A 14,706-nucleotide genomic window follows, 5' to 3' on the forward strand; every position below is an offset into this window, starting at 1 on the left:
AATGCTGCGCAGCCATTCAGCCGGCGATAACAAAGAGGGAGGCTGGACTCCCAAGGTCATCTCTGTGAAGCCAAAACGCAACGTTTTACAGAAGCAGTATTGTTTGCAACACACAGAACACTGACTTAAAACGCAGCCAGTACTCTCGCACCTGTCACTAACTGGCTGACCCCAGGCAAGCACATGAGCCACAAGACCCCCAAAATGGTGAGTAGCCACAAGGGCAGGGTAAATCACTCTTCCCGGACCCTACTGTACACTGGGCACATGGCTCTTGGGGGGAGCCAGCATGGTAGGGGGGCCTGATAATCATTCCTGTCCCCACATTTTCCACAGGCTGTGTTCATTATGGAAGGTATCTTGCTGCTGAAGGTGAGCAGGGAATCAAGGGAGGGTCTTCTCCAAGACTGCGGCTTCCGCCCTGGCCCTTATGCAGCTCACCTGTGTGCAGCAATGGTCTCCCTCCCTCCCCCCCCCCCGCAGTGACGGCAGAGTTGCGCGGGAAAGTTACCTTTAATGGGGCAACAAACAAAGCAGCTCTGCCAAAGAACTTGCGGCAGTGGATTGCCCAGTATCTCCATGAGAGTTTGCTGGAGATCTCTGAGGGAGATTCCCATGAAGTGAGGGAGCCAATCAACAGCCTGTTCTGCCGCTCAGACTAGGCATGTAGTTGTACGTGCATCATACAGAAACAAGCCTGCTTTCTGCAACCCTCCCATCCCCAACAATTCGCTTCTGTGATTCCCAGAATCAGATCCACTTACCAGGGGCCTCCTCTTCTGTTTGCACTTCACCAAGATCTGACAGCTGTAACTGGCTAGCCTCCTCCAGGGTAGAAAAGAGCTCCTGGCTGCATTCATCTCTGACCTCTGAGTCATCCTCTGGGCCCCCTCCCCATCCAAGATTTCCTCTTCCTGGCTCAGCGTCCACTCTTGACTGGCACGTGAGCCACAGAAGTATCCACAGTGGCCTTCGCAGTGGAGGTGGGGTCACCACTGAGTATCGCGTCCAGCTCTTTGTAGAACCGGCAGCTCATGGGCGCAGCACGAGAGCAGCGGTTTGCCTCCAATGCCTTGTGGTAGGTGGTCCGCAGCTCCTTCACTTTGACCTTGCACTGCAGTGTGTCCCGGTCATGGCCCCTTTCTGTCATGCAACGTGAAATCTGTCCATAGGTATCATAATTCCTACGGCTGGATGCAGCTGGGACTGGACAGCCTCCTCTCCCCAAACGCTGATAAGGACCAGCAGCTCGGCATTGATCCAAGCAGGGGATCGCCTGGTGCGTGGAGCAGGCATGGTTACCTGGAAAGATGTGCTGAGACCACTGCACGCATCACCAAACAAACAGGAAGGGGACTTTCAAAATTCCACAGGAATTTACGGGGTGGGGATGACGGTTGGTCATCTGAGGGCAGAGCAGTAGAGTTCAAACCATTGATCAGAGAGGTGAGAACAGACATTGTGGGACACCTCCCGGAGGCCAATCGCAGCGCTGTAATCGACCAGGGTGTCTACACTGGCACCGCGACGCTGTAGCCCTGGTGCAGAAAGCTGTTTGCCTCTCGTTGGGGTGGTTTTTTTACAGCGCTGTAACTGCGCACTAAGTGTCTTGGCAGTGTGTACACCTTGGGAGTTACAACGCAGAAAGCTGCTTTACTGCACAGAAACTTGCCAGTGTAGACAGGGCGTTCTTATCAATGACAGTAAGGGAATTCTCAGCTAGGAAGATCTATGCACTTTCACACTTTTTTCCTGTGCCAAAGTAGCAGAATGGGGTTAGATTACAGCTCAGGATTTATTTTACTTACCCATTTAAAAAAGAAAAGAAAAAGACTTTGAAGGCAAATGAAACATTTACCAAGCAGTCAATAAAATGTCAGGACAATCAGAACCAAGCACTTCCCAAAGTACCCAGCCAGGTCCAGCACAACGATTAGCAAAACTGTATGACTGTCATGTGTGAAGGTCTGAGCAATTTAAAATTACATTCTACTTTCTTTTTCTCCTGTTTGGTGTTCTGTAATGAAATTTAAATGAAAATCCAGGATAATAATTGGAATACAGGGTATTAGTTACCAAGTTTGTAACTCAACTTTCATGTGTTTAGGAAATGCTAAATAGTTGTTGTGACTTTTTTCTCTATTGTAGTTTAAATAAATTACCAAAACAATTGAAACTGGTGTGATTATATTGCATTATTTTGACAAAATATGCAGAATTTTGAATTTTTGGCGCACAATTCCCCCAGGAGTACAATGTCTCCCCTAACACTTTGTGTGTAGAACTACCTCCTTTCATTGTAAACCTGCTGCCTATTAATTTCACTGGGTGACCCCTGGTTCTTGTGTTATGAGGAGTAAACACTCCCTCATTCACTTTCTTCACATTCGTCAGTTTATAGACCCCTATCATATCCCCTCCCCTTTAGTAATCTCTTTTCCAAGATGTAAAGTCCCAGTCTTTTTAATCTCTCCTCATATGGAAGCTGTTCCATACCCCTAATCATTTTTGTTGTCCTTTTCTGTATCTTTCCCAATTCTAATATTTCTTTTTTTTGAGATGGGGCAACCAGAACTGCGCACAGTATTCAAGGTGTGGGCGTACCATGGATATATAGCGTCATTATGATATTTTATTATCTAGCCCTTTCCTAATGGCTCCTAACATTTTTTTTTTGACTGCTGCTGAACATAAAAGAAGCTGAATAGAAAGTGACTATGAGAGGCACTGCGTTTATGGACTGGGCATGCATTTTACATTCAGGAGGCCTAGGTTCTAATCCCAATAATGGGTCGGCAACCTTTCAGAAGTGGTGTGCCGAGTCTTCATTTATTCACTCTAATTTAAGGTTTCACGTGCCAGTAATACATTTTAACGTTTTTAGAAGGTCTCTTTCTATAAGTCTATAATATACAACTAAATTATTGTTGTATGTAAAGTAAATAAGGTTTTTAAAATGTTTAAGGGGCTTAATTTAAAATTAAATTAAAATGCAGAGCCCCCCGGACCGGTAACCAGGACCCGGGCAGCGTGAGTGCCACTGAAAATCAGCTCGCGTGCCGCCTTCGGCACACGTGCCATAGGTTGCCTACCCTGGACCTAGGACAAGTCACACATTTCTCTCTTTCTCCATCTGTAAATAAGAGGTAATCAAGCTTATTCACCCTTTGTTAAAAGCCTTGCGATCTACAGCTGAAAAGGCACTATTTAAACGCGGAAGGATGATTGCTCACTTTCTTCCACACACCTAGAATATGCATTCTAAGCAAGAAAAGTGCTTCAGAGGTCAACTGATTTAGATAGGATTTTCTTCCTTAGAAAACAGATGTTCATTAGCTTTAAAATCAGGATGATGGATAAAAAAACCCAGACAAGGCAGAATGGAGTGTATGCAGGCTTTATGTGATCAGGTACAATAGGTATCACTGAAAATATCAGCTATTCTGGCAGTTTCTACCTCCCACAAAATCAACTGGTTTAGACAATATGTGGTAATGATTTTCCTAAAGAGCTCTTCAGGCTGCTATGTATTTTTTTTTATTTTAAGTTATTTCTACGCATTTTCAACCTTAACATTTTAAGACTATTCTTGTCTGGGAATTCTATTTAAAACTTACAGTGAAGGAGAGAATGACATTCATCAAACTTACTTTGTTGCACCATTAGTTGCTTTTTATTTGGTTCATATTTAGTCACTGAATTAACTCCATCCTGCAGTTATTTTCTCCCGGTGTGGTGAAATTTGGGATGGGGCCATCTTATCTTACATTTATACAGATAATGCTCTGCCTACCTCTGAAATGTACTAATCAAATTCTGTTATCTGATCCACCATGGAAACAGTCCAATCCAACAACATTGTAAGAACACTTGGAAGTAACGGGAATCAGTCTTTCCTATGTAGTAATCACCCAGATTCAGGGGTGGAAACTGAACATGGTGTTTCCTAGTAACTCCTCCATGAGGAAGATGACAGCTTTGCCTTGCAGAGAAGAAGCTGGGAATTATACCCCCTTAACAAATGCCTCTCCGGTGGGATTCACAGTTGGCAAACGGCATCTACATGGGTTCTAGAGCCGGTCGGAAAGTGTTTATTTTACCACCATGGGGGGAAAAAAATCAACTTTTTTTTGGCAGAAAATCAAAAGCTGAAAATTTTCAGTTCCTAAATGCAAGAAAGATACAATAGATAGCCATATCTAGGGAAATACAACCTAGATGGAGCTAATAAAGGTGGGTGCATAACTGGTTGGAAAACCATTCCCAGAGAGTAATCATCAGTGGTTCACAGTCAAGCTGGAAGGGCATATCGAGTGGGGTCCCGCAGGGATAAGTTCTGGATCCGGTTCTGTTCAATATCTTCATCAATGATTTAGATAATGGCATAGAGAGTACACTTATAAAGTTTGCGAATGATACCAAGCTGGGAGGGGTTGCAAGTGCTTTGGAAGATAGGATTAAAATTCAAAATGATCTGGACAAACTGGAGAAATGGTCTGAAGCAAATAGGATGAAATTCACTAAGGATAAAAGCAAAGTACTCCACTTCGGAAGGAACAATCTGTTGCACGCATATAAAATTGGAAATGACTGCCTAGAAATGAGTACTGCAGAAAGGGATCTGGGATCATAGTGGATCACAAGCTAAATGAGAGTTAACAGTGTAACACTGTTGCAAAAAAAAAAAAAAAACAAACAAACAGAACGATTCAGAAGGTAATTTCCTTATTTGATGTCTCTTTTCCAAGCTTGTGTTTAAGACAAAATTCAAAACTTCCTTGAACAACAAAAAAGCAAACATACCAACTGTAGTTTGTTTTTTTTTATTTGCTGGAGTTTTGATAGCATGCATGATTTTTACAGCACCTGTAAACAAGTCAGTGAAGCATTATGCTTTAAAGAACTTGTATTTTGTGGAATGTCTGTATAAACATTACCCTTCCCACCTCCATTGTATTACACAACACTAATCATAGATAAGACAGACATGTATTAGGCCGACTTCTTTATGGCTAAAAATACTCATAGCAGCGACTTTTAAAAGATGATTTTTATTAAATCAAGTCATTGCACTTGCTCATTTATTGCTACAGCGAAAAAGGCCATTAACTTCTTACAACACCTTTCAATTTTTGATTTAACTGATTGTCTTGTTCCGCTCGTCTGCTACAAGCTTAAGTGCAGACATGATAATCATCAGAGCAACCTATCATAGGACTTGTTTTATGCTCTGGTCACAGTGAAGAGCTTATAAAATAGAGAATCTTCTATTTCACTAGGCTCATTTCTTGCTTTGCATTATCAAACTTTGTAAGTAAAGAGGTAAAAGAGTTCTAAATGCAAGGTTTAGTGTCAGACACACTACTGCTATCCATTATTCCTGGATATAAAGTTGTGGCTTAAGTCTTCATTTGTGATGCGTCAAGGCAATTAAGAGTTAATATTGAACCAGCTGGTTAGCAATTTCTCAGAAATATAACCTAAAACTTGTATAATATATTTACTATTCAGATTTCATGAAAAATGCAATCAGCAACTGCAGACCAACATCATGCAATTCACTCTTTAGATGTTTGCCACTTCTTGTGCACCACGTATGGAAAAGTGTTCTCATGATTTATTAAAAGCTTTCACTTTACTTCATGAATCTACATTACTACCCCTACTGTACTCACATGAATAGAAATCTAAATGGTGTTTTACAAGCCAAGACTATTTATTGGTGAGCTTGTCAAACTAGGGGGCACGCTATATTCCGCTAGGTCAGAGATGAGGAGGTTGTTGCTTAATTGAAGCAATGCATTTTAATTAGGGTTTCTATTTAAAAAGCTGGAAATATTGTAGATTTGTATCAACTGTGGATAGCTTTAATAAAATATGAATTAAGGGGGAGGAAGAGAGCGGGGAATAGTTTTTCAGTATTTATTACTTGGATATTTGCATTGCTCCCGGGGTGGGTGGGTGGGGGGGGTTAGGTACAATGTGACCTGCAAGTTTTCAACTTTTTTCCATGGGGAATACATGAAAGACATTGTGTCAGATCAGCACAATGATTCATCAGAAGCTGTTCCAATCTATCATGTGAAAATATATATTTCTTTAAAATGTGATTACATTTGGATTTACATAACATACTGAGAGCTTATGGTTTATGGCATAAGTAATACGCTTTGAAAAAAGTCTCAATATTTACATAAGAGCCCAAAGTGATTTGTTTGGAGCCATCCGTGTCTGTTGAGTAATACTACCCAATTTTAAAGACTGTATGAACCTGTATGTGTATATGCATATGGCTGACTGAAGACTCTGAAAGTTGCAATTCATATGAAGGAAGCTTTTAAAAAGTTCTTTTTTAATACTACTATTACTGCAAAAAAGAAACAAACCACTGAAGACTGATGAGCTAGATTTAAATTCAGAAAAGCAAAAAAAAACCCCCAAAGTTAAGGCTGATTTTGCATGTCGTATGTGCTACGATACCTAGGCACAACAGGATTTAGCCTTAACTCTGGATTTCTTTTTCCTTTTTTTGTGGCTTTAAGAATTAACTTTGTCCTACTATAGTTTTATGGTTCAATCATAAATCTCTTTTATAAATCCTATAGTGCAAGTGACAAAATGTTTGCTGTTTAATAAACTATTTTGATTAGATCACTAATTACTACTATGCATAGGCGATTAATCTGCCACATAGGACCACCAAATTCTTGTCTCATCACCCAAATTATAAAACAGCATATTACGAATACTCTCACTGCAGACAGGCACAACAGTGTAATCCTGGGAAAGAATGCTAAAATTAAAAAATAATATACAAATATCATATATTCCCTTTTGGGTGTCTGGGAAAAGTAGACTACAATTACTATTAGGTTACTCCCTCCTTCCCAATTGACTATTTTACAGATTACTTGTAAAGATATATCACCCTATTTATAGTATAGATCTCTTTAAAAATTACACTACAAGTATTCAATAAAAATCTATTAAGAACTCCCTCTTCTTTTTATACAGATTCAGTAGTATTTTCAAGCAAACCGGAAAATAAAGGTCTGCAATTCCAGCACAGTAAGAAATAAGGCCTCTTTTATATTGGCAAAAAAAATTACATCAATCTTTTTTTTTTCTTGTCTCTCTGAATACAAGACTATATTCCTCTTTACTCTTTTCCCCCCCTCTAAGCCCATGGAACACCAGCTTTCATTTTACTGAACTAAAAAAAAAAAGTCAGTTCTATTTGTATTCTGCGTTTGAATTCCTGGCAAGTTAAGGACACAGTCTGTGGCTGACTCATGTAGACATGACTGCTTTCTTCAGCTTTTCTATTTCAGCCTGGAAAAGAAAGACATTATGAGAATAATGAACTGCCCAATATCAGTATCTTTAATTTACATGATTTTTACCAAAATCTTAATCTTTCCAGCAATTTTTCCTTGCAATTCATGCTAAGCAACTTTCATTATTAAAAATGGATTTAACAATTTAACAACAACATACAGCTAAGTAGCCATGGCTTACGAGATATATTTTAAAAAACATATTGTCTATTTGTATGGTAAATTTTATTGAATTAGTTGGTTCTGATTAAAGTGTACCACAGAACAAGTTTGTTCTCTGAATTCAATTGTTTAAATGACTTCTCCTGTATTATATGATTATGTGGGTTGGTGCATCATCTCAGACTTTCTTCCTAAAATGGATCATGTACAAAATTTCACACCAAGCCTACCATACTAAATGATAATGTGAAATATATTCGTCTTAGTTACACCACTGCAAATCTGAAAGAACTCCATTGATTACTATGGAGGTACACTAGTAAAAATCTGTTAGAACAGAATATGGTTCATGGTCTTTTCAAATTTGTGAAATTGCACCTTTTGCTGAGTTGAAGGATACTTTCAAATAGGGCCCCTTTTGTATCTGTCTAAAAATAAGATTGTGTATAAATGTTCACCTAGGATGAACCCATATCAACTATTCCATACATGCAGTATTCATAAGTGATATGTACTCAGAATTATTCCCTGTAAAACAGATTGTTTTTTCAACACAGCTTAAAGAGAGAAAAAACAAGTCTGTAAAGCTTACTGTACTGTATATGTACCTACATGCCACTAAAACCTTATTATTCTGTTTGAGTTATTCTTACTTACTGGCCCCCAGAATATTTAAAAATTACAGTTGATTTATGACTTGAAATTTTGAGTTAAAAAAAATCAGAAATTTTTGACAAAATTTTCCATGAGTCTTGTCTCCACCCCCACCCCCCATTTTTTTTTTAAAACCAGATCTATAAAAACTTGACTTCTCCCTATGTTCAGTTCTCATATCCATGATTTTCAACACTGCTTTAAAAATGTTTCGTTGCAGAATAACTGAAGCCTCTTAAAATTGCCTACTTGAGAAGCTCTAGGACAGAACAGGTACACAGTGTATTGTGGATATTATTGAACTCTACTCCAGACCTACACATGTGGCTAACCTCTACTTTGCATTTGGAGAATAGGTTTTTCTAGCTTTTAGTCTTTCATATATAAAATATAATTCCCCATACCAGCTTCCACTTTACTAGGCAATCATTCAGATTCATACTAATGATACAGAGATCAAACAAGACTGTTAAAGGTTTTCATTAGCCCTCTGGTATCATCAGAGTACCGTATACACATATCTATACACTGTCCTCATAGCTAAAATTACCTCTAGGAGACTTCGCATCATTTTCTCTTCCTCCAAATCTTTTTTTAGTTTTTCCAGTTCTTTGCTATAAATTATAAACAAAATTAAAATATTATTGCAACTGAAAATAAAAAAAACATGGTCTATCTATCTTATGGTGTTGAGAACTAAAATTGCCACTGATAGGGGAATTAATTCACATAACAGATTCTTGGTAACACTGTATCACATATATGCTATACATATTTAAGTATTCCTTAGGAATATTTTCCATGCAATATTACTCTTATAAAACAATTCATGTAAAATATTGGGACAGGACAGACCCTTTAGAGGGTTGGTCTTATTTACATACATCTTGAGCTGAATTTTGAAAGAGCATTGCTGATCGCTACCTCTTTGTTACAAGAACTTTTATTTTTGCTTGAAGAGTAACCATTTACGGAACATTTGTAATGGTGATAAAAAAAGTAGAAAAACACAAAAGGAGGAAGAATGCAACCTCAGCAATACAGTCACTCCTTGCTTAACGTTGTAGTTATGTTCCTGAAAAATGCAACTTTAAGCGAAACCATGTTAAGCAAATCCAATTTCCCCATAAAAATTAATGTAAATAGGGGGGGTTAGGTTCCAGGGAAATTTTTTTCACCAGACAAAAAAAACTATATATTATATAGATATACACACCTATACGTTTTAAACAAACAATTTAATACTGTTCACAGCTATGATGATTGTGAAGCTTGATTGAGGTGGTGAAGTTAGAGGGTGGAAGAGGGAGGGATATTTCCCAGGAATTGCCTTGCTGCTAAATGATGAACTAGCACTCGGCTGAGCCCTCAAGGGTTAACACATTGTTGTTAATGTAGCCGCTCATCAAGGCAGCATGAACAGGAGGGAGGGGAGACAGCATAGCAGACAGAGACAGACACACACCTTGTGTGTGTGGGGGAGAGAGAGAGAGAGAGAGAGAGAGGGGCACACTGCCCCTTTAAGTAAGCTGACTCACTCTTAAGTGCATTGTCTTTTAAAGTGGATCAGGAAGTTGAGACAGCAGCTGCTGCTCCAAGCTCTCTCTCTGTCTCTCTCCGTCGGTGTCCCCTCCCTGCTCTATATAGAGAAGGTGCAGGAGCAGGGGGGAGGGGGACACCCTGACATTAGCCTCCCCCTTTCCCCCCCTGCACAGCAAGCAGGAGTCTCTGGGAGCCGTTCCAAGGCAGAGGGCAGGAGCAGCACATGGCAGTGCGGGGAGGGACAGCTGAACTGCCGATTGATAGCCTGCCAGGCGGCTGCAGCACAGGGAACTTAGGGGAGTGGGGAGCTGATAGGGGGGCTGCCGGTCCACCCTGGTTACAAGCCCTCACCAGCTAGCTGCAATGGGCTGCTCTTCCTGCAAGCAGCGGACAAAGAAGGCGGCTGCTAAACGACGTTAGAAGGGAGCATTGCACAACTTTAAACGAGCATGTTCCCTAATTGATCAGCAAAACAACTTTAACTGGGACAACTTTAAGTAAGGAGTTACTGTATTTCTGAACAAAAATTAATATATATTCATTATATAAACCTGTTGGGTGAACTTTTAAAGCAAGGTGCCTAATGCAGAGTGATCAATATGGAAAGCTTACCTTTGAAAAGAAATGTTCCAGTATACAATAATATTTAGAACAGAATTTGTTAAATATATTCAATTGAGGGGTAAGAGGAATTAAATGATATTTACCTATGATCTTTTTTCAGTGCTTCTACAATACTCAACAACTCATTAATCTGAATCCTGAGATCATCCACAGAATTTCCGCCCCCTTCCGTTTGGTCTTTAACTGTGATTTCTCCAGGAGCAGAACTGAGTAGAATAGAATTTGGTCTTGGAGATGAAGATAGAGGTGTTGAAGTGAACACAGGTGACTAAAAGAAATCAATAAAAAGGTAACAATGAATTCACTATAAATTGGGGAGAACACACCACACAAATCGTGTGTTTTTCTTACAAGTATTGTTTCAACCCAATGTATTACACTATAAAAATGGTACACAGAACTATCCAACTTGTAACACTGGTTTTTGTAGTGTACACAGCACATTCACGTACTCCAGGCATTTCAATCTTTTACAGAAGACGTGACAGGAAGCACACTCCATTTTACAAGGCAGTACATATTTGTGCCAGATAATGTTCTGACAGTAATGGATGTATAAGGCCAAAGAGCCTGTCTGGCGTGTCTCCCATTAGCTGGAACTACTACCTTGAGAAAAGACTGTTACCTTTTCTGTAACTGATGTTCTTTGAGATATGTTGCTCATGTCCATTCATATTAGGTGAGCGTGCTCGCCACATGCACCGGTGCTGGAAGTTTTTCCCTCAGCAGTATCCATAGGGGACTGGCTCTGGGGCCCTCTGGAATGGCGTCCGCATAGCGCAGTATAAGGGGTGCCGCTGGCTCCCCCCACCCTCAGTTCCTTCTTGCCGGAAACTCAGACAGTGGGGAAAGGAGGGCGGTTATGAAATGGACATGAGCAACACATCTCGAAGGGTAACTGTCTTTTCTTCTCCGAGTGCTTCTCATGTCCATTCCATATTGGGGGACTCCAAAGCAGTACCCCTGGAGTGGGTAGGAGTTCACGGACATGTAGATTGCAACACAGCTCTGCCGAACACAGCGTCGTCTCTGGCCTGCTGAGTGATGGCATAATGAGTGGTAAATGTGTGGACAGAGGACGACGTTGCGGCTCTACAGATGTCCTGGATAGGGATGTCCGCCAGGAAGGCCGCCAAAGACGCCTGTGCTCTCGTCGAGTTTGGCCCCCTGCTTATTACGGGTCAAGCCCGACTGGGCAGAGGGTGGAGGCAGGTAGCTCGGGTGGCACTTGTAGCCCTTGGCTCGTTTATGGGGCTGGTCCTGCCAAGGCTGGCTCCCCTGGCCCTGCGGCTGCTGCAGTTTGAACTGCTTATGCACCAGGGCTGGGACATAGAGACCTAGCATTTTTAGGGTGGTGTGGGAGTCGTTAAGGCCATGCAACTTGTTGTCTGTTTGCTCTGCAAATAGGGCCCAGCCGTCGAAGGGCAGGTTCCTGCATTGACTGCTGAGCCTTGGTGGACAACCCAGAGAGGAACAGCCAAGAGGCTCGCCGCATGGAGATAGTAGAAGTCATGGTGTGGGCAGCAGTGTCCGCAGCATCTGCCGCTGCCTGGAGGTCCACCCTGGCCGGGGTCGTGCCCTCATTAAGGATTGCTTGAAACTCCTTCTTGGAAGCCTTGGGGAGTGACCCTTCGAACTTGACCATGGCTTGCCACATATTGGTTCTGAAGTCAAGGCTTTAATTTCAGAGACCTGTCTTGCCCACGTCAACGCCACCAGGAAAGCGACCTCCCATGACAGGTGTGAAAGGGAGCAAGAACCCAGTGGCTCAAAGGGTGGGCTGGTGAGACTAGAAAGGACCAAGTTAAGATCCCACTGTGGGACAGGAGTCCGTACCTGCGGGAAGAGTCTCTCGAGCCCTCTCAAGAATCTGACTGTCATGTCATGGGAAAACACCGTCTGTCCTTGGATCGGCGGATGAAAAGCGGAGATGGCTGCTAGATGTACTCTAATGGAAGTGTGCCAGGTCCTGGTTCCTCAAATGGAGCAGGTACTCCAGGACAGCCTGTATGGAAGAACGTGAGGGAGAGATGCCGTGCTCGGACGCTCAGTGGGAAAACCTCGTCCAATTGGCCCAGTAAGTCAGTTTGGTTGAGGGCTTCCTACTCCCCAGGAGGACCTGTTGGACTCCTTCCGAACAGGTCCGTTCCTTCGGGTTCAACCACGCAGCATCCATGCCAAGAGGTGGAGGGACTCTAGGTTGGGGTGTAGGAGTCGACCGTGGTCCTGTGACAGCAGGTCCGGGTGGTTGGGCAGGGGCCGCTGACAAGTTCATGAGCATGCCTAACCAATTTTGGCGAGGCCACCCCGGGGCGATCACAACAACCTGCGCTTTGTCTCTCTTGATCTTTGCCAGGACCCTGCCGATGAGTGGAATCAGAGGGAATGTGTACATCAAGTTCCCTGGCCATGACAGGAGGAAGGCATCGGAGAGGGAGCCCTTACTCAGACCTTGCCAAGAGCAAAACCGGTGGCATTTCCTGTTCTGTCTGGTAACAAACAGGTTCCCCACCTCTGGAAGATCAAGCAGGCTACCTCTGGATGGAGCGACCACTCGTGGTGAGAAGGGAAGTCCCTGCTGAGCTGGTCCACCAGCATATTCTTGACACCAGGAAGGTGACAAGCTTCCAGGTGGATTTCGTGGCTGATGCAGAAGTCCCACAGATGGAGTTCCTCTTGACAGAGTCGACGACCACGCTCCCCCTTGCCTGTTGATGTAGACAGTGTGCATCCCAGCGAGGGCCGAGGCATCTGACATCAACTCGATGGAGTGAGGGGGGGTTGTCAAATGGAACCTCCTCCAGGACTGTTCTGTGGTCGGTCCACCATCACAGCGAGATAAGTATCACCTGGGGAATGGTAACGATCTTTTCCGGGGGTTTCTGGACTAGGAATAGACCATCCCCAGCCACTGTTGCAAGGGCCGCATTCGGAGCCTGGCACAGCGGACCACCTAAGTGTACGCTGCCATGCGACCCAAGAGGTGCAGACAGACCCTGGCTGTAGTCAGAGGGAACGTGGAGACTTCCATGATGAGGTTCATCAACGTGTGGAACCTTTCCAGTGGCAGGAACACCCTGGCACAGGTCGAGTCGAGGACCACTCTGATGAACTCTATCCTCTGCACTGGCACTAACATCGACTTTTTGTCATTTACCAGTAGGCCCAGAGAGTGGCACGTGGTCTGAAGCACCGCGACATCCCTTTGGACTTGAGACCTGGAACTGCCCTTGATGAGCTAGCCATTGAGGTACGGGTAGATCTGAATACCCTAGTGCCGAGGTAAGCCGCTACAACCGACATGCACTTGGTAAACACTCTCGGTGCTGTTGTCAGGTCAAAAGGGAGGACCGCAAACTGGTAGTGGTGGGGCCCCACCCTAAACCGGAGGAAGCGTCTGTGCCCTTGAAAGATCACTATGTGGAAGTATGCATCCTTCAAATCCAGGGCGGCATACCAGTCTCCCGGATCCAGTGAGGGGATAATAGAAGCCAGGGAAACCATGCGGAACTTTAACTTCTTTAGGTACTTGTTGAGGTCTTGCAAGTTCAGGATGGGCCACAGACCACCCTTGGCCTTTGGGATTAAGAAGTACGGTGACTAGAACCCCCTGTTCCTGTACTCGAGAGGAACTTCTTCCACCACACCCAGCTGTAGTAACCCCTTTACCTCCTGTGCGAGGAGACTCTCATGAGAGGGGTCCCTGAAGAGGGACAGGGAAGGCAAGTGGGAAGGGGGGGTAGAAAGGAACTGGAGGGTATAACCTGTTTCACTGTGCTGAGGAACCATCGGTCTGAGGTTACAGCCACCCAGGCAGGGAGGAAGAAGGAGCTCAGGCGGGCACAGTAGGAGAACAATGTACCAGAGGCAGTAACTGAGGCAGTTTTACCCAAGAGGAGCAGCCCACTTAAGATTAGGAGGAGTCCTTTGCAGAAAGCACTTTTCATAATGTTGTCCCAAGAGAGAGGTGGGGCTCTGCTAGGAATCATAGAAGTTGTCCCTGGAGTGAGGGGAGGGGTTGGCCTCCCTCTTCACATTGGGTTGCCCACTCTCAACACACTCCCCCACCTTTCTGTAACTGCTCATTGGCAATCCTGGCCTCCTGCCATCAGATTTACTTTGGAAGTAAAATTCACAGACGTTTTTACCAACTATCCAGAAAATCCAGGATGACACCAGCTCTCTTATCTTTCAAGAACTGAAATCAGTTATTAAGGAAGCTTCCAGGGTGGTAACGGAGGTCAAGCTATGCCATTCTGCATGCCTCTTCTGCTCAAACCTGCTTTTCTTTATCCAGGAGCTAGGTGGCAGAGCAGACATCCAACTTACTCCTGGAACTGGAAGTGTAGTTCTGTGCTACCCAATATAAAACTAGTCACTCCTGTAT

General features: G+C 43.2%; 1 protein-coding gene across 2 annotated transcripts in view; it reads right to left on the bottom strand.

The window, feature by feature from the left end:
- Nucleotides 1-4,807: 4,807 nt before the first annotated feature.
- The window catches only part of CD2AP (CD2 associated protein), a 131,184-nt gene continuing 121,285 nt past the window's right edge, over nt 4,808-14,706 (bottom strand). For both annotated transcript variants that reach the window (XM_024219150.2, XM_026655831.1), the window contains 3 exons: nt 10,403-10,587; nt 8,704-8,767; nt 4,808-7,332 (listed from right to left, as the gene is read on the bottom strand). In XM_024219150.2, the coding sequence (XP_024074918.2) occupies nt 7,291-7,332; nt 8,704-8,767; nt 10,403-10,587 (291 nt within the window). In that variant the 3' untranslated portion in view covers nt 4,808-7,290. The remainder of the gene's footprint in view (nt 7,333-8,703; nt 8,768-10,402; nt 10,588-14,706) is intronic.

Source organism: Terrapene carolina, unplaced genomic scaffold, assembly GCF_002925995.2.
Source record: "Terrapene carolina triunguis isolate 2854851 unplaced genomic scaffold, T_m_triunguis-2.0 Scaffold42, whole genome shotgun sequence".
In the NCBI taxonomy this organism is placed as follows: domain Eukaryota; kingdom Metazoa; phylum Chordata; order Testudines; family Emydidae; genus Terrapene; species Terrapene triunguis.